Raw genomic sequence first — 19,095 nt, forward strand, 5'->3', positions numbered from 1 at the left:
CATTCAGCTCTTGATGTTTCCTTTATATGGATCACAAATGCCAAATTAAAAACTAAATTTTGAGCATATAGTCTGTGGGATTATTCCTACAAGTAATCACTACAGAATTTAGCACATTTCTGGGACATACTGGCAATTACCATGACATATCTATGACACATAATATTTTGAAAATATCCTTTGTAAACCCTGATAGGGTCACTGGATGCCGTGTGGAAAAGGATATCCTGGGACAATTCACTAAGGCTTTTTGTTGCTCAAGCACAGGTTAGGAAGTCCAGGACATGCTGCACAGCACACAGCATGACTACAGGATAGATCACAACAGGCTCACATTTTACAGGTCAATCCCAGTTGTACTGTAAAATTTTACAAAGCTCAGGCAGACCCTCTGTGGTGCCCATCCATCCAAATTCATACTTTGGCAATGTGGACACTCAGTCTGGTTTGGGTGAGCTGAAATAGCTGCAAGAAAACACAGAATGTGGATAACTGAGTTAAATTTTCTCGCATTGGTTCCTCTTGCAGAAAGTGGGAGTGTTTGGGCTACAGCTAAAAGCTGAAAAGAGAAGCTCAGAGGATTAGACAAGCTCAGTTTCAAATTCCTGGCTATCTAATTCACCAGCCCAAATTAATTTAAATATTTTAAAACCTGATTTTAAAGTAATATAAAATATTTATAGATTGTAATTACAATTGACAGAGTTGGTTAGTTCAGACAAAAGTATCAACAGACTGGAGTGGGGAGCAAACACCTCCTCTGGGGGTGTATAGCTTGATAAATATTGATATTGAAAACCCAGAAGCCTTTCCTTTGCAACTCCTGGGAACAGCTTATTTCCCAGGTGTATCCCACTGTAGGGATTGGGCATTCCTTTAATGTGTGAGAGCTCAGCAGAAGGTGCTGTGCTGGAAATCTCAGTGCAGTGACAATCCCTCTGCAGGGCACGACAGAATGAGCTGCTCTGGGAGGACTCAGCTCTCACATCCTGCCAGCCCAGCCCTGGGAGAGGCTCCCATGGGGAGCCAGCAGCACAGAGCTGCTGGGGGCTGGCAGTGGGATGGGAGGGCTGCTGAATCCACATGAGTCAGGCAATGGCCTGAATGGGGGGAATCCTCATGCATCAGTGAATCAGGGCTGGCCTGATGTCACAGTGCACTGCTCTGAGCCTCAGCATGGGTTGGATTGGGAGGGATCTTTCCTTGTTAAGGCATTTATACCAGGAAGAAAAAGAGGACAGTATTGGTCCCTTCATCCCTCAGCTGTGAAATACAGATATTTTCAAACAGGGACTTAATCTGCAGGAACCACTGCTTGCAACTTGTCCAAAGAAAATCTACACCTCTCTTGGTGTAATTGAGCAAGAAATATACAGTGTGGGCTCTGACTTTGATGTCTTGCTGCATGAAACTTAAAAGCTATGATGGCTTAGAAGCAAGCATCAACACCATGAGTTTTCAAAATGAAAAGGCATCATTCAGAAAAGCAGAGATCAAACTCCAAACACCCTTAGATACCTCTGATAACTCACTTGTGAAATGGACATCTGCTGCTACTGAGACTCTGCTGGATGCCCCACAATTCAGAACTCTGCTGAAAGCTTGTACCATAAAGGTGGGAGCAGTGGCCAAAGTCTCATCAGCAACAACAAATAGTTGCCCAAACATTACATGATAGGCACCATTATAAGAACATGGAAAAGAGGAATGGCTTTAGTGGAGATATAAATAATGCAGACTGGCACAAACACATAGGCTGTGTGAGCTGAGAGAGGCTGCTTTTCTGGACCAAACAGAAGTTATTTGCAAAAGGGCAGAGGACTATGGATTATAAAATAAGTGTTGAAAAGCTGGTACTCCATAAATATGGTAAGAGTAGTTTATCTGCAAGAGGATTCAAAGACCAAAGAGAATTTCACATGCTTAGATGAATGTATTCCTGAAATTCTGCTTCTCAGCTGTGCCTTCCCTCAGTGCAAAAATTGAAAGCAGAGACTTGATTTATTTATCAATAAATCCACAGTCTAATTGAACATACAGAAAAAAAAAATAGCGCCTGAGGATAGTTAAAGAAATATTAAACTACCCCCCAGTGTTTGCTGAATGTGCCACTTTTGTCCCAGCAAATCTCTGTGTTGGGACACCCATGTGTGGGGAAGGAGCTTTCTCAGGGTGGGGGAGGAATCTGCATGAACCACTCTCTTGCCTTCCTCTGGTGCTGCCTCTCCACATGCCCTGGGCTCCATGCTGGGGATGCTCAGTCTCAATCCACGGCTGAGTGGGGCTAGACAAGAACATGGAAATGCTGGCCAGGATCTTCAGAGGGACCCTTGGTGTGCTCCTTTCAGCTCCAAATGAGTTCTTGGTCATGCAACTCTGCCTGCACTCTGAAAAAGCAGAGAGAAGAAAAAAAAAGAGAACCACAGCTTCCCCTCTCTTCCAGGAGATACAATACAGAGTCTTAAAGGATGGGTAGCAGAATTGTTATTGCTATTTCCCAATTCTGCCTTCCCCACCCTCAGCATCCTCCTTCTTTGTTTAAGTTCTGTATTTCTGTTAAAACACAGGTGGATTTGGAATAATCAGAATGAGCAAAAAGATACTGATTTGTTTTAGTCACCTCTGATCTTTGCAATGCCAAGAACCACCTTCTCCAGTTCCTTTTTGCATTTTTTTATTGATTGATTTTGCGTCTGTTTTTTATTAAAATTTGTGTTTGAGTGCAACAAAAGTGCAACTACAGCATTTCAGGAGCTGAGGAAGTAGGGCTGACAAGGAGCTTAGAAGATGTTTGGTGTAGCCCACCTCTGCTGAGGAATGTGGATCAAATATATCCAACAAGGCTGACAGCTCTTTTATCTAATCTGGTTTTTAAGACTCCAAGTAATAGAGATTCTACAGACACTCCAGCAGCCTGTTCCAGTGTTTACCTAGGTTTATAGTTAGAAAGATAACCCAAATCTTCTTTCTTGGAAATTAAAGCAATATTTCTTGTCCTAACCTCAGAGGACAATGGATTAGTACCTCCTTTTAGTGGCTTCTTATGTGCTGGAAGTCAGTTATCAAACCCTCCTCAATTGTGTACAGGAAACAAACTCAGTTTCTCCAACCTTTTCTCCTAATTTATAGGTTTCTATTTATTCCTGTTCCTGTCCAGTGGGACTGAACCTTTTATTTAAAAATATGGTACTTAAACCACATTCTGGGTAAACTGGTAATAAACCTCCAATACTTCTGAGCACAGCAGAGTGATGATGTTTGCCATGTTACAAGCAGTGCTACTGGTGGTACATTTTACAAGATTTGCTTTCTTATGAGTACATCTCACTTCTCATTTACTGTGGATGTTATCACCTTCAGATCTTCCAGGCTTCTCCTGCCTTTTTGGTGTGCAGAGATTTGGCTTCTCCTGCCTAGATATAGCTCTTTTTATTTCACTTGAGTGAATGTGACCCAGTTAAATTGGAATCATTCCCCTGGTTTACCAAGAGCACTAGTTCTAATTGTGGTGCTCTAGTATTTCCAGTTCCTTCCAAAATGCTGTCACTTACAAATTTTACAATATCTAATTTATTTTTTCCAGTTATAACCTGCTGAAAGTTAGGCTAAGAAATGCATGGTTTCTTGAGAGTTCCTTTTTCCATTTTCTTGAAAGCAGGTACTATATCTGTCCTCCTCTGGTTTTCTGGGACTTGACCTATCCTCTACAAGTTCTGAGAGATGATAACTAATAATTATGAAATTGCACTGGTTAATTCCTTAACCACTTTTGGGAAACCTGTCTACAATAAATGTAACTTAACTAAATCTTCTGTAATTCTTTCTCTATTCTAGTTCACACTCCTTTGCCCTGTTAAAACAAGTTAAAATTAACCTTTTTTGAGGAAAGACCCAAAGATAGCATTTAATGAGTGAGCAAAATTGTCACCACAACTTCTTGGCCCCTTTCCCTCTTCAAAGAAAATCCCACAAAGCTTTTAAGAGGCAGAATTAGCAAAAAGTAAAGTAAGAAAATAACAAAAGCTGTTATGGCAACGTGAACTCTTTCCTGTTCATCTCTTTGTGTTGTTTGCTAGACTTCCCTCTTTGTTCTAATTAATTGACAAACTCCTGCTAGAATCATTCATTTCTCAAAACTTATTTATTTTGCCTCACAACATTTATTTGCACAGCACTACTGTTGTGTACAAAGATTACTCTTTAATGGAGTTCAGAACACCCTGGCACAGCATGTAATTCTGTTCAGTCCAAAGAATACAATACACTGTATACTGAGTCTGTAACTTCAATTAATCTTATTTGGTTTTACTCTGCTTGATTACTCTTTATGTGCTTTCTTAAAGTCATGTGATTTTTACTTTTTATTTTGACTATTTTAGTTAGTTGCTTCCACACAATATTTACAAGGATATTCCACAGCTCTTTTCAAAGCAGTTTGCATTAACTAACTGGAATAGATTCACTTTTGCCATAACAAAATTAAAAGAATACAATCTTTTTAGATCTCAAGTATGTATTTAAATAAAAATGAATCAAAACCTGTAACTCCATACTTTAAAATTTGAGACACCAGATAAAATGCTGGCATAGTTTCAGCATGTCTGGATGTGAACATACCCCTTGTGGAGGTCTGTTTTAGAGGCTATCTGTGCTGCAGCCACACAAAGCACAGCAGGAAGATGCATCTGTGTATTCCTGGAGAACAAATCCAGATGACTATTGGCAGTGCTGATCTGAACCTCCACCAGGTTTGATCTTCAGGGCTGGCCTACAGACAGTAACAGGAAATAAACCTGCAGGACTTCAAGGGGAGTAAGCATCACCTGCAGTAGGACTGAGCTCTGTAACCAGAGGACATCAGTACCATTGACATCAGTACCATTGACGTCAGTGCCATTGGTGTCAGTACCATTGACATCAGTACCACTGGTGTCAGTACCATTGGTGTCAGTACCATTGACATCAGTACCATTGACATCAGTACCATTGACATCAGTACCATTGGTGTCAGTACCATTGGTGTCAGTGCCATTGGTGTCAGTACCATTGGTGTCAGTGCCATTGGTGTCAGTGCCATTGGTGTCAGTACCATTGGTGTCAGTGCCATTGACATCAGTACCATTGGTGTCAGTACCATTGGTGTCAGTACCATTGGTGTCAGTGCCATTGACATCAGTACCATTGGTGTCAGTACCATTGACATCAGTACCATTGACATCAGTACCATTGACATCAGTACCATTGGTGTCAGTACCATTGGTGTCAGTACCATTGACATCAGTGCCATTGGTGTCAGTACCATTGACATCAGTACCATTGACATCAGTACCATTGACATCAGTACCATTGGTGTCAGTACCATTGGTGTCAGTACCATTGACATCAGTACCATTGGTGTCAGTACCATTGGTGTCAGTGCCATTGGTGTCAGTACCATTGACATCAGTACCATTGACATCAGTACCATTGGTGTCAGTGCCATTGGTGTCAGTACCATTGACATCAGTACCATTGACATCAGTGCCATTGACATCAGTGCCATTGATGGTGCAGCCAGCCCTGGGCACTGCTGGAGCAGCACCCAGCCCCATCTGTCTGGGGCAGGGGGAATAATGAAAGGCCTTGCAGAGCCTCCAGCAGCTCCTGGCATTCAGTCAGGCTCTCAGGTCAGCTGCTGTCAGTGCCCCAAGCAGGCAGGACAGGCTGTGCTAACTGTGTGCTCCCAGGGCAGGCCCAGGCTCAGGCACAGCTCCAGAGCCCAGCACAGGCTGAGGATCAGGGCCAGGTGCTGCCCTGGAGCTGCCCCAGCCCTTGGCAGAGCCTTGGACCTCCAGCTGACACAGAGCCAACACGAGGGCTCTGGAGGGAGTGCAGCTGCTGGGAATGCCACACAGACTCTGCTGGCCAAAGGAATGCACCTCCTGTACTCTGACTGTGCTGGGTGTTTCCCTGAGGCCAGCAGGAGTCCCAGGGGGAACAGCCACGAAGCTGTGGTTTGGATCTTATCGTTGTTATTTAAAGTGACTGGTTAGGCCCGAGTCTGTCAGTGATAGATAGAAATAACACCTGCCTGATCCGAAAACAGGAGCCTCAGTGACTTTGCCATGCACTGCAGATAAGCAATATCTTGCCTGGTCACAGATGCCCGTGTTAACACTGCTATTGCTGCCAGTGTCTGAGAGGGCAGCTGCCTCCATCTGCACATCCAACAGATGCACAGATGCCACTGGTACCTCTGCTTGCTAGATAAAGCCAGCCAGCAATATCAGCAGACCCCAAGCCAGCTTTATATAACCAGCATGGGCACTGGTGACATGTGAGGGCACGCAGAGCTGCTCTCACACACTGACTGTGACACTGTCAAGTGCTCAGTTGAGGGTGGGGATGGCTGCTGCCAAATATTTCACATGCAGAAAGAAAGCCAAGTTATTTATCTCACTTTATTTACAGTAATAGGGGACTGTTGAACAGCATGTAAGTGCACTACAATAAAATAAATAGAGAATATTAAAAGCAGAAATAAAGATCAGCCAATATAAGGAAACTACTAACTTGAATGAAAGGATCTAAGAGGAGGGAACACTGAACAGCTCAGGAAAACCAACCCACCAAAACAAAAGAGAATGATCCCCAGGTTTCACTAGATAAATCCTCTGCCTTTCACTAAAACAAAATACCCTTGACATGATGGTTTCTCTGAAGCCTCCAAAAGAATTTTTCTCAGCCTACTTGAAAAATGTTTATAAACAAGGACCTGAAAATCCATAATCTCTGCTTGGTCTGATCTCAGGTGACTAATTCCAGAAACTGATTTACCTGCACTGACCCTGCGGGACTGGAACCAAAAGAGAGCATTTAACAATTCAGAAGTCAGTCTGTCCATTCTAAGGTCAACATGAGTTTTGCCATTGGTCTTAAAATAGTGGCAGAAATTCTTACCCCATGTAGAGGGATGCTGGATTACTTTCCTTTCAGATATAAGCAATAGATGGCTGGTACTCTAAGCATGACTAAAAGGTTTCTCTTTGGTAAATATATTCAGATTTTGAGACAAAGTTTAATGGGCAAAGCTCAAGTCTGACTGGAAAAGCTGTTTTCTGGATCACTGACCCAAGTAAGTCCAGTTTGTGAATGATCTATGTGATAATGTACCAAAAATTGTTTTAATAAAACAAAGTTGTGTTTCCTGTCAAGCCGATTTTTGCTGCTTTGACTGGACTTTGAGTGAGAATCACAGAGAGCTGCCCCTTAGTGGAGGTCACAGCCAAAGCCACCAGTGTCCTTTGCTGAAAGGCCCAGCAGGCATTGCCTGTGAGGGCTGCATTGGAGCAGCTCCCTCAGCTCTTCTGCTGTGATTGCAGCACTGCCTTAGAGACAGCACCTGGCCTCCTTCTAACCAAAGACTGTGGAAAATAGGGAGAACAATATAAAGAAGAAAGTTACTAAGCAAGTTGAAATCTTTTACCTTAAAGTGCATTTGATCCACACCAATCCTTTTGTTTGAAGCTATGGTCCCCTTGAAAGTTTCTGAGCTTTTCTCAAAGGTAGAAATTTTGAACTATGATTGTTTGATAGTGGCTGGTTTTTAACTGTTCTTTCGTTCATTCTTTTCTGCCACAGAATGTCTTAAAATGAATGGTTTGATGGTTCCATTCTTTACTTTTCAATTTTTCTATTTCACTATTATTAATTTGTCTTATTCTGCTTTTCAATTTTTTTCCCCTCTGGTAAAGTTAAAGGACAGAATGAAATATTAAAAAGAACTATGACAATCACTTGGCTGGTAACTAAAGGGTTACAAATATTTTCAGTTGCACATTCCAGCTCCACAGATCCCAAATTATTTTCCAGGTAATTGTATTTAAAGTAGTTCACATTCGTATTCATAACTGCTAGGCCTCAAAAAACCCGGAGAGTAATGAAAAATACTGTGGTCATTTCTCATACTGAGAGTGGCCTCTGCAGAGAATGAGAGGTAGCAGGGGGTTCAATAAGGAAATAATAAAAATCAGCTTCAGAAAGTTTTTATTAACGCTGTAAATAAATGTTTTCATAGAAGAGAGAAAGTTTAAAAATATGAACACACAAACACACTTGTGCATTTAACAGAATGCTTTGATTCCATATTGTAGTTCAGCTAAAAATTCTGTGCCACAGACAGCAGTAATTATTTCAGCTTTGCATATTGTAAACCTGGTCACTGTCATTCTTTCTTTGCCTCCACATGCCTCAATGCCATTTTCTACAATCGTGGGGAGATTGCCTTGGCTCTCACTCAGCTGGCTCAGCTAATGCAATTCACAGGCCTTCAAATGTAAGCTTGTAAACTATTTAGTTCTTTCTCTCTCTAACAGCTTGTCTATTAACAGCTCATTGAATGGAGGAGGGAGAAGAAGCTAGTGAGACCTCTCTTGGTATTGTTCAGCAGCGACCCTGGCTCTCTCGGATTGGTGGCCAGTGCTCACTGAGCAGCGTTTGTCAGGACGCGCTGTTTTGCTGGATAATGGTGCATTGTGTGAGCAGCCGTCTGGATTAGGAGCAGGTAACAATAAACTGAGAAAGTAAGTCTCCTGTGTGATATGGTAAGGTCGCAAGAACGATGTATAAAAATCCAAGGGAATGTTGGTTAGGATGGCCTGAGTACTGCAGGAAAACCTGTGCCGTGTTGGGAGAGCTCGGTCCGAGCTTCCCTCTGGGCCCTGCTCAGGACCCTCATCACCGCTGTGTCCTCCACCTGGGACGGACTTGGGGAGTGAGGATGGTTCAGGATGGTTCAGGGGCAGGATTTGGAGGCTGTGTGTCCCCTGCTCATGGCCTGTGCTTACTGAAGGTGGGTTTTGTCAGGATCATTAAATCCTGGGCCAGGAGCATCAGAGCCCGTGCCCACTCTTCCTGCAGCTATCGGGTGGAGGGAACCCTTGCAGTGAGAAATGTGATGATGGGGCTGATGATGGGGCCTGGCTCCTGCTCCAGCGCTGCTGTTCCCCTGCCACTGTGAGACTCCGTGTTGTCCTGTCCAACCTACGAGCCTGCCTCACCCTCTGCTTTCCCAATGGATTACACAAAATCGCTAGTGTTTCATTACTGATGGCTGAGATTTCTGTAACTTTTCTTAGTGTTCTGCATGGCATCACCAGGCAAGCTGGTGGCTCAGCGTTCAGTAAAGAGAATCACGCTCGGCACAGATTTCTCCCCCTCCAAAAACCCCGACCCGCCGTACTCACACAAGGCCGTTCTGTTACAGAAACACCGCGTTTTCAGCTTTGTTTTTTGCTGTGCTAAGTGTTGCAGATCTCGTGCTATCTCCCAGACAGACTGACAAGGCGGCAGCACGCAGAAATCAGGTTCGCAGGATGATGGATGAGCGCGAACCCGGCCGTGCGCGCATTGCGACTCCCCCGTGTGGCTCGAAGCCGCCTCGGGCTCAGCCCCGGGCCGGGGCTGCCCGGAGCTCCGGCAGCAAACGCGGCCCGGGGAGCACCCCCGAGCTCACCAGCGGCCGTCGGCTTGCAGTTAATATTGGCCCCGAGAGAATAATGTCATTCTGTTGTGTTTCTGCTACAGGGGAAGAAAAAGAAAAAAAAAAAAAAAAAGGAGAAAAAAAAGGTGTAATATTTTACTAACTGTGATGCTGCCGTGGGAGGAATTATGAGGTCTCATATTCTTTTGCTGTGAATTAATCTTAACAATTTAATTCTCAGTTTCCTTTTCCCCCATCAATGTGTCTTAAGATGATACCTTTAATAGATGCTAAAATCTATTTGGACATCATAAGTTACTTTAAAATTGGCATTATAAATTTGCATGGACTAAAACAACAGTTCAATGTTCTAAACACATGTTAGTTGTACTCCTCTTCAGGTCACTTATGATAAACGTTCCCCCTTCCCCCTTTCCCCCTTTTTGGCTTAGCTAGGAAAGCCTAGTTTTCAGTCCAAAACTGAATATTTTTACCCAAAACCACAAAAAAAACAAACAAACAAACAAAAAAAAACCAAAACAAAAAAAACCCAAACCAAACCAAAAAACCCCAGTTTCTACCACTTATGTATGTCTTATGTCTATTTTGTATGTCTTATGTATATATTTTTGGGCGTGGGCCAGAGGAAGCAATTGTCTTCTTCCAAATTAAAAGGTTTGACTCTGTCCCATGTTACACTGTCACAAATTACCTGTCAGCTGCATGAAGAGAGGTTAGACTTACACCAGCATGGACAAAGGTAGAATTGGGCCCAGCGTTTATTGTGTTTTTTAAAGTGTTTACTGTTTTAGGGAATTTGGCATCCTCTTCTTCCATTCATCTGAAATCAACAAAAAGAGATGCCGAAATTCTAAAATGTTTTAAACCCTCCAACACTGTAGCTGTGAGCAGGATGCATTGTAACTACCAGACCTTGATGGCATGAAGATATGCATCGTGAACATGAAATCTGGGGAGAAAAGATAAGCCTTGCCACACTCCCACAGTAGCAAAACACTGCAGAAAGTAACAACTGCATTTTTGTGGTATTTGGTCACATCCCTCCTTGCACTGGCAAAACTTTGACTTGGATCCAAGTAGGTGCAGTTCCAGGAAAGGGAATGCCCAGTGGAGTTGTGCCCAGCTGCAGTGGGTCTGTATTTGATGGCAATTGAAAAGATGAATGAAAATCATTTCGGTTGCATTAGGGATGTAAGCTGTCAGGGATTTGGATTACTGCTTATTCAAAGTTTTGGATGGCGTCTTTACGCTTCCAAGAAATCCTTTTTAGTCCAGGCATCAAGAGGAGGCAGGATGAACTCCAAGCAAGAAACTGGAGTTTGCAGACAAGTAGCTCATGCCCCTGACACTGGAGAATAAGGGAATGGAAAGTAAAACAGAGAAAACAAAGGAGACTTTGTGGGTGTGCTGTACTGCCAAACCTCAGTGGCCTGGATGCATTGTTGTTGTTTATCTATCTCCATCGGTGCTTATGGGTATGTATTGATCTGAATAACTCATGTCTGAGGGGTCACTGGGGCATCTGATTTTATCCCTTTCTTTGGGAGGTTTATTAATATTGACACTTCTTCATTTAATTGGGGCACTGGCTATGGAATCCTTTTTTAATGGAATCATATTAGCTAATGTACTGCCTGTCCACACTCAAATCCAGAGTGCTTTACACAAGTCTATATTTGAGTAACTGCTAATGTTTTAAGAAAAAAATACTCAAACACCAAAAACACAAATATCTGAAACCAGAGAGGAATAGCAAAAACAGAGCTATGCTGTAATCTGCAAGCTGCATTTCTCTGTTGCAACACAGGGACCCAAAATAAAGTAACAATTACTTTTCCTGTCCCTGACAAGTGTTATTTCTTTCCTTGTTCTGTCAAGGCCATTCCTCCCCGCACCCTCCCACCAGGGGCTGCATTAGTTTCTGGAATGTAATTATTCACATCTGTACAAGCTCTTGTAAGACATTACCAACTAAAAAAGATAGCCAGAACATACAAGTTTGCACATCACCCTATTCCTGCAGTCAAAGGGAATGTATCTCTGAGTGAACATGGGTATGGCAAACGTTGCTCTTTAACTTTCTCTTCTTTCCTTAAACAGATTGGGAGTCTGCTTCTACCATTTATAGAACAGATTTTTGTTTCTTGAAAGTGCTCTCCTGGGATTGACTAGGAAAGTGCTTTTTGCAGTCTGCCTGATTGGTCCTCATTGTGGAGCAATTTCGGGGGCCTGGCTTTGGACACCATTGGCAATGGGTTTACAGCAGAAGGTCACACGTTGTTACAGAGTCATTACTGCCTCTCCCCTTGGGACCACAGCTCACCTGTGTCTTTACCCTTCACCAGTAGCTTCTGACACATCTTTTTGACATCTGTGCAGGAGGACAGGGCCCTATCACACTAACTTCTTTGGCAGAAATCAGCAGCGGAGTGAAAGAGGGGAAAGGAAGAGCAGAAATTCCACCTTCAATGAATTTATTCATTATCATCAATTTTGTCTGTGTTTTTAATGATGTTTTGCTTGTAATGCATGAGGCCTTTAAAACAGTAGGTATCTCATTATGCTACTGGCTTTGTGGAGTCCAGGGAGAACAGGGGGCTGGAATGTGGACAAGAAGATTGCTGATGGTAACTGTGTCTGTAACGTGTCTGGATCCAGCACACCACACCCCTGCTGCTCCTTACAGCAGCTTATATTCAGCCTGAGTTCACATTGCCTGCAAACCCTGCCTGTCCTTGAGTCAACTTCACTGTGTAGGAAAACCCAACAGTTGCAGTTATCTCCCTGGCAAGCTGCACGGGAGTGGAAAAACATCGAGCATGGACAGAGCCTTCTCAAAGCATTTCTGCTTCTCTGCAGCTGAGGATCCCAAGGATTTCATTGAACTCAAATAGTATTGAAACCTACAAACAATATTTGCACCAATAATGGAAGACTCTAAGTCTGTTGTCTTGTTAGTTTCTACCTTACATTCTGCCAAGGCAGTAATTCCACTGAGTCACAGACATGGCCACAGACAAGCAGGACAGAAAACTGGGTCTTTCATCTCATCCCTCAGCTCTAGTCATGAACATGCTTGCTCTGCTCGCTGCCACACTGATGATAGATTTTTATATTCTTCTCTTAACAGGAGAGGATTTGTGAATTAAGCACACACTCAGGGCCCCAGCAAGGTCGTACCACAGGACTCTGAACTACAGCTGCTTTTGAAAGAGAAACTCGCTGCCAACCCTCCACACACACTTCTACAAACACAGCATTTTGGGGCCGTTTCGGGAGACAAAAGAACTGTTTGACTTCAAGGTTAATTCGAAGTTTTCAAGTAGGCATCTCAGCGTGTGACCAGTGTCTGTTCTGAGTGATTTAGCCTAAGGCTACCCTAAGGTGGTGGCTCCTTTTTTAGAACACAAGAAAATAAATGTATTGGTCTTTCAAAAAAGCTTTGTGCAAACCCTGTGGGACACTTCCCAGCCAGGACATCTTGGAGTATCTCTCAAGTCAGTGCCCATTCGTGTCATGCTGGTTGAGCTGTGGATGTGCAGCCTGTGACACTTGCAGCAATCTCTGACCCCAGCCTGTGTCTTAGCCAGAGTTTGCATCACCCATTAACGTTTTTCATACCTTTTGCTTTACCTGCACCTCTGAGTTCATTTATTTTTATGTCTTCATAAATCAAACAACACAGCTCATTGCTATGATTATATTGAAATAAAGCCCTCTCTTTTATCACGGCACTTTGCTTGCCCTCCACCTCTGGTTCTCAGCAGGTTCTCAGATGCCTTGTTAAGACCTTCAAAGCCTCACAGCATACTCTGAGAAGAATGCATCTGTCCTGAGGCTTCGAGAAACTAATTCTGCAATAGTATAATTTATGAAACTCAGCATCCTTTTTTTCCTTTCCATGCAAAGCTGAACAGGAACTAGGGCTGCTGAGTTAATCTGGAAGTTTATATGTCACACTGCTTATAATCTGACCTGTAGCTGCTTCTTTGTACCTCATGTTGAATTATCCTTTCAGGGCTAGATCCTCACCTGGTCTTTTCCCCACAGATAAACCATTCCAGTGAGGCTGGCTGTAAATAAAGGAAAACTCACCCCTTTCTTTCTAGACACAAAACCAAGTGTAACTTGGTGTATCTGACTTTTTTCTTTGATTTTTATTTCTCCAATCCTTTACATAGTCATTATAGATGTTGAGAAGCCTGTTTTGGAAATGATTAATGCTATTAATAATTTTCTAATTCAATAAAACCTCTCATCTTTGAACTCCCAGCAATATTTTCTGCTTTCTTCAGCTTTTCACTAATTCAAACATATGACAAATACAACTCTTCCTTTCAGTTTTCTATTATTTCTCATGTCTGATCAAATAAATTAACAGACTTTCATTTCTTTCCCAGGAGTCATACCCATATGTTGGTGAAGACAGCATAAAAATATTACCTGTTCAAACTGGAGGGGGGAAAAGAAGGATAAAAGTTATCTTTTATTCACAGTTCCAAGCAAACTGCTGGTCCCATTCCTCTCACCTTGACATCACCTGCTTTGCTAACCATAAATATTGCAAGGTTTGCAGAGCACCCATTGGTCTGGTTTAGCTGCACTGGGTTATAATGTCCCCTCTCAATGCCTCCAATGGAGCAGCAGTTATTTTAATCACACCAGCCACGGCACTTCAGTCCCTGGGAAGAATCAGCTGTCCTGTCAGACGTGGCTGCTCCACAGCCAGGCAGCCCCAGCCCACAGAGCAGCATCCTGCTAATGCACTTTGCTGTGTTTGGGCAGGTAAAGATCCCTCTGCAGGCCAATTTGTACCTGTGTATTGTTGATAGACAGCGTGCCTCGGGCACAGAGATACTGCATGCAGGAAATGGACTCTCATTTAACCGTGGTTAATTTTGTTCTCTGCATCTCCATCATCCATCTTTCCATTTCTCTGCCCACCCAAATTGCTAATGCGAAACAAAGCTACTTCAGCCACCAGAGCTCCTAAACTGATGTGTGACGATGCAATGATTGATTTCCCACTCCAGGAAAAGTGGGTCATTGTACATGTTGTACCACAGCAGGCTGAACCAAGCTGGTCGTGCTGACATTGGGCTTTTACAGATTTGTTTTAAGAAGTTCAGACCTGAGGCGACTACTGTGAATATCCAGCCCGAACACCTCTGGTTTTTGATGGGAGCTCTGCCATCCTAAAATCTTCCTTAGCAGCTTAGAGAGATCTGAAGTCATCTGTGCTCCTCAGGAGACAGAATTCAGAACACTGATTATGCATTTTATATCTTACTTTCATGTTTTGGCCAAGAATAGAAAATGCAAAATTCCTCCAATTCCTAGATATGGGTCCAGTTTCAGGTTTGTCATTTTCCAGGAGAGAAAGCCCTAAACTAATTTAAAAATATGTTTTAAATCAAAAATGGTGCAATTAACAGCTTTTGCAAAGGATTTTGAATTAGAGAGAAAAAACTAATTCAAACTGCTCTTTGAAAAAAAAAAATCCACTGCTTTTACTCTTCTTTTGTGATATTGCAATAGTGTGTAAAAACTTTTCTCATGTAATGAGACTTGTTGAAACCCACTTTTAGATTGAAACACCTTAAGATTGCCTCTTGCAATACCAGGGAGACATCACTTGAAGAGGCAAGTCTCAGTATTGGTGTAGAACCTGCCTCTCTATCTGCTGAAATAGAACAGCAAAGTTGCAATCAATTGCTGAAAGGGGAATATTTTTCAGGTTTTTCTGAATAGCCCAATAAGTAACGGAGCCCAGATGTCATGGCAGAATCTGAAAGGTCAAGGCAGGTGGGGATTTGATTTTGATTTTCATCGAACAAAAAACATCTAGAAAATTTAGCTCTTAACATTGTATCTTTGTTTTTTATGAGAGTTGAAACCATATTCTGGGAAATGATTTAATGGACAAGTTGGAAGAGCCTTTCTCCAGGGCCTATAAATTTTTGCTTTGCTTTAGACAAATCCTTACACAAGTACCTTCCCTAATTTTTGCACACCCCAATGGGTAGTGTCCTCAAAGGCAGAGAATATCTAATCAGGTCCTTAAATCCTTAGACATGAAAAATCCCCACTGGGATGAGCAGTTTTGGCCAATAAGGACTGCACTTTTAACTTCCAACTGTGATTTTTGGCAGTCATGACCTGGAATGTGGAGAGAAAGTCAAAGAAAAGGCTACACGTGTCTCCTGGTGAGGGGCTCTTTGGATGCAGCATAATCCACTGCCTTGGCATCTTGTGATGAGTGGTGTAAACCTGGATGGACACAAAACCACTTGCAGACAGTGCTAATTACCTGAGGGCACTGCTCTAGTGACCCCTGAGCTGAGGAAGGGGGAGAGAAAATCACTGCCATTCCACAAACGACTTCTGAATTTTCCTACTCCGTTCTTCCTCCTGCCGACCATCTCCTCTGCTCTGGAAACACCACAAATGTGGAAGGTTTGCAGGTAAGCAAAGAGGAGCAGAGCAACTGACAGAGCCAGGGCTGAGCACACTACTCGCTGATAAACCTGGCCAAACCCTTTCCTTTCTGAAACAGAATCGCCTGGAATGGATGTAATTAACAAAGAAACAGACAAAAACTACCACTGAATGAAATTTAAGCATCAGCAGACCACAGCACAGCCAGGAAATACCAAGTACAAGCAACCATCCCTTCATCCTGAATTCACACCATTTTCTGCTTCTGTTTCCTGTGCAAAATTATCACTCATTCAGAAAGTGCTGCCGGGGGGGTGTGGGGGATGGATGCAGAGTGGCTTGGGACAGCCTTCATCTGACTGTGCAGAAACACCAAACAATTATCTCATTTTGAGGTGGCTCTCTGGAAATATGCAGTATAATGCACAATACTGGGGGAAAAATAGCAGTTTTGTGGGATGCTTCCAGCAATACCCAGAATGATGAGTATTACTGGGGGAGGAAAAATCTATGTGATTTTAGGGGTAGTGGGGGTGGAGGTGTCTTTTGCAGTACCCAAAAAGATACGTACCACCGGAGAAGAACAAAATCTGTATGATTTCCATGAGGATTTCTGGAAATACCCGGCACGGCACTGAGCTGTGTGATTCTGTGGGGGACAGATTCGAAGGGGATGGGAAACCGCGTGGGTTTGGGGCGGGGAGGGGGGCCGGGCCCCTCTGACAGCACCCCGAGTGATGCGCACAAGTAGCGGGGGGCCCACGAAGGACAGAACCCCCTCGCAGCCCGCACCGGGGGGCGGCAGAACGAGACAAGGAACTCCCGGCAGACACCGCCGGGGCGAGAGCGCGGAGCCCGAAACTGCGAACGGCGAATTTCCGCGGCTCGGTGACACACCGGCCCCAAACCCCGCCGCTGCCGGCGGCGTCCTGCACAGATACGCGCACACAGGCGGCAGCGGGAGCGTGCGCGGGAGCGTGCACACGAGCGCGCCCCCGCCCCGCCGCCGCGGCCGCTTTAAGGGCGGCGGGGGCGCGCCGCCGGGGCGCCCGGCGCGCCGCCGCCTCTCCTCGCCTCGCCGCCGCGCCGCGCTCTCTCTCTCCCTCTCTCTCTCCCTCGCCCCGCTTTAAAGTCTCCGCCAGGATCCGGGCTCGCCCGCCACTTCCTGTACGGCAGGATGGAGCGCGCCGGGGCCCCGGCTGACCGCCGCCCGCCCGCCCGTGCGCGGAGGCGGCTGTGAGCGCCCCGTCCGTCCGCGGCATGCGCGCCCCGCCGCTGCTGCCCGCCTGAGCCGCGCCGCCCCGCGCCCGCCGAGCCGCGCGGGGGGGTCCCCGCGCCCCGCCGGCGCTCGACTCCGTCCTCCCCCTGCCCCGCGCTTGGGGCGAATTTTTTTTTTTCCCCGTAGAGGAGGCGAGCAGGAGCCCCCCGCTTTCTCCCGCAGGAACAGGGGTGCGGGGAGAAACTTATTTTCAACAAGTTTTTTTTTTTTTTTTGTCCCCCTCCCCCCCCTTTTTTTTTTTCCTCCCCCTGTGTGTTAATTATTTTAGCCCCTTTCCCCTTTCGATGTGCGGCTTTGGACATGCGGAGGCTACTGAAACCGTGTTGGTGGATCTTTTTCTTGAAAATCACCAGCTCCGTGCTCCATGATGTGGTGTGCTTCCCCGGTGAGTGAGCGCGGCGGCTGGGGGGGCTCCCGGTGCCTGGTCCACACGTGTCCGCGACCCCCGTGGGGAGCCGGCGGGGCGCCCCGCGGGCGCGGAGGATGCGCGGGGAGTCGCGGGGGCCCCTTTGCCGGGGCGGCCCCAGCGTTGGGTCTCCTCCCGCTCCGCAGCACTCTCCCGGCTGCGGGCAGCGCTGCCCGCGAGTGGGGCCGTGAGCGGAGCTCGGGCTGGGCTCCGCGCTCCCGGCGCGGTGTCCCCGCTCTCCGGTGCATTGCAGCGCCCGGCGGCGCGGGGCCGGGGGGGGGTCCTTGCGCGCCGCTCTTCTTTCGTGGGGCTGCCTGGAGCTCCCTTTGTGCTGCGGGACCGCCGCTCGCCGCCCCGAAAGGCAGCGTGACTCCGCGCTCCGACCCCGCGCCGCAGCCCCCCGGTTCCTCCGCCAGAAACTTCGCGCTGCGCGGGTCCCTGCCCTCCCCACGCCACTCGTGTCCCTGGTGGGGGTCTCGCCGTGCCGCGTGCTGACCTTGGCAGCGCGGGGGGCAGTCCCGCGGGGCTGCGCGCCCGCTGCGCACCGGGGCTGGAGCTGTGCAGGCAGCACCGCGCACCCGCGGCAGAGGGGCTCCGCGGGCGGGGGGCACTCGGCGACCGCCGTACAGTTCTCCCCCCACTTCGAGCCCCGCGGCCGGCGCCTGTGTATCGCTTCTCGCCCCGTGTCGCACGGCGGGGCTCGCGTGTTTCGGGGCCGGGTGCGCGCTCTCCCGCCCCGCAGTGCCCCGCGCTGGGACGCGCGGTCCCGCCGCTGCCCCGGCCCGGGGGAACTCGCGGGGCTCGGGCTCCCTCCCGCCGCCTCCGCAGTGCCCGCGCTGCCCGCCAGGGGCGCTGTGGGGCCGCCGGCGCCCCCGCGGGGCGCGCGCCCCTCCGCCGGCGCGCAGCGCGAGCCCCGCCCGGCGCGCTCCCGCCCCGCGCGCGCTCCCGCCCGGAGCCCCGAGGGATGGCGGGGGTGCGGATGTGCCCGGGGCTCCCTCCCTCTCTCCCTCCCGGCGGGGATGGGGCTCCCGGGGCAGCGCGAGCCCCTCTTCCAGGGATCTGCCCCCTTCCCGGGCTTCTCCCGTCCTTGCCGTGGGCTCCTGAGGCTGCCCTGCCTGTTGGCCCCGGCCAGGTGTGCAAGAGTCTAATGAAAGAATTAAATTCTGGAGGTTCTGTAGGAACTTTCACTTAGGCGTTCTCATTTTTTTCCATTAAAAAAAAAAATTCTTCCTGGAATGCCCTTTTTTCCTAACACCAAATGCAGAGCTAAGCAGATAGACCCATCCCATTCCTTCCAGTAGCTTCTCACATGGCAAAATGATTTGAAGCAAAAAGAAACTAAGTTGGGGAGAGGGTTAATACCTCTGCAGCTTTTGACGAAACATTTATCTTCTCTGTATTGATTTCTTCTCAATTTCAGCCTTTGGAGTGATGCCTTTCTCTCTGGTTCTGATATATATTGTATAGTAATTACATCTAGAAGGCAGGCTC

The 19,095-nt window shown here is 46.4% G+C and overlaps 1 protein-coding gene and 1 long non-coding RNA gene across 3 annotated transcripts in view; one reads left to right on the top strand and one right to left on the bottom strand.

Moving 5' to 3' along the window:
• Positions 1–1,968: 1,968 nt before the first annotated feature.
• On the bottom strand, positions 1,969–18,396 carry LOC143694994 (uncharacterized). Of its 2 annotated transcripts, XR_013183835.1 has the most exons (5): positions 18,101–18,396; positions 10,173–10,301; positions 9,225–9,558; positions 4,618–4,768; positions 1,969–2,387 (listed from the first exon to the last, which is right to left on the bottom strand). It is a non-coding gene; the product is annotated as an uncharacterized LOC143694994 (long non-coding RNA). The 2 variants fall into 2 exon arrangements; XR_013183836.1 differs by lacking the exons at positions 4,618–4,768; positions 18,101–18,396 and having other exon boundaries at positions 10,173–12,701.
• The window catches only part of PTPRG (protein tyrosine phosphatase receptor type G), a 394,652-nt gene continuing 392,228 nt past the window's right edge, over positions 16,672–19,095 (top strand). The window contains exon 1 of the mRNA XM_077184351.1: positions 16,672–17,583. Coding sequence (XP_077040466.1) covers positions 17,499–17,583 — 85 coding nt within the window. The 5' untranslated portion in view covers positions 16,672–17,498. The remainder of the gene's footprint in view (positions 17,584–19,095) is intronic.

Source organism: Agelaius phoeniceus, chromosome 11 (genome assembly GCF_051311805.1).
Source record: "Agelaius phoeniceus isolate bAgePho1 chromosome 11, bAgePho1.hap1, whole genome shotgun sequence".
Taxonomy (NCBI): domain Eukaryota; kingdom Metazoa; phylum Chordata; class Aves; order Passeriformes; family Icteridae; genus Agelaius; species Agelaius phoeniceus.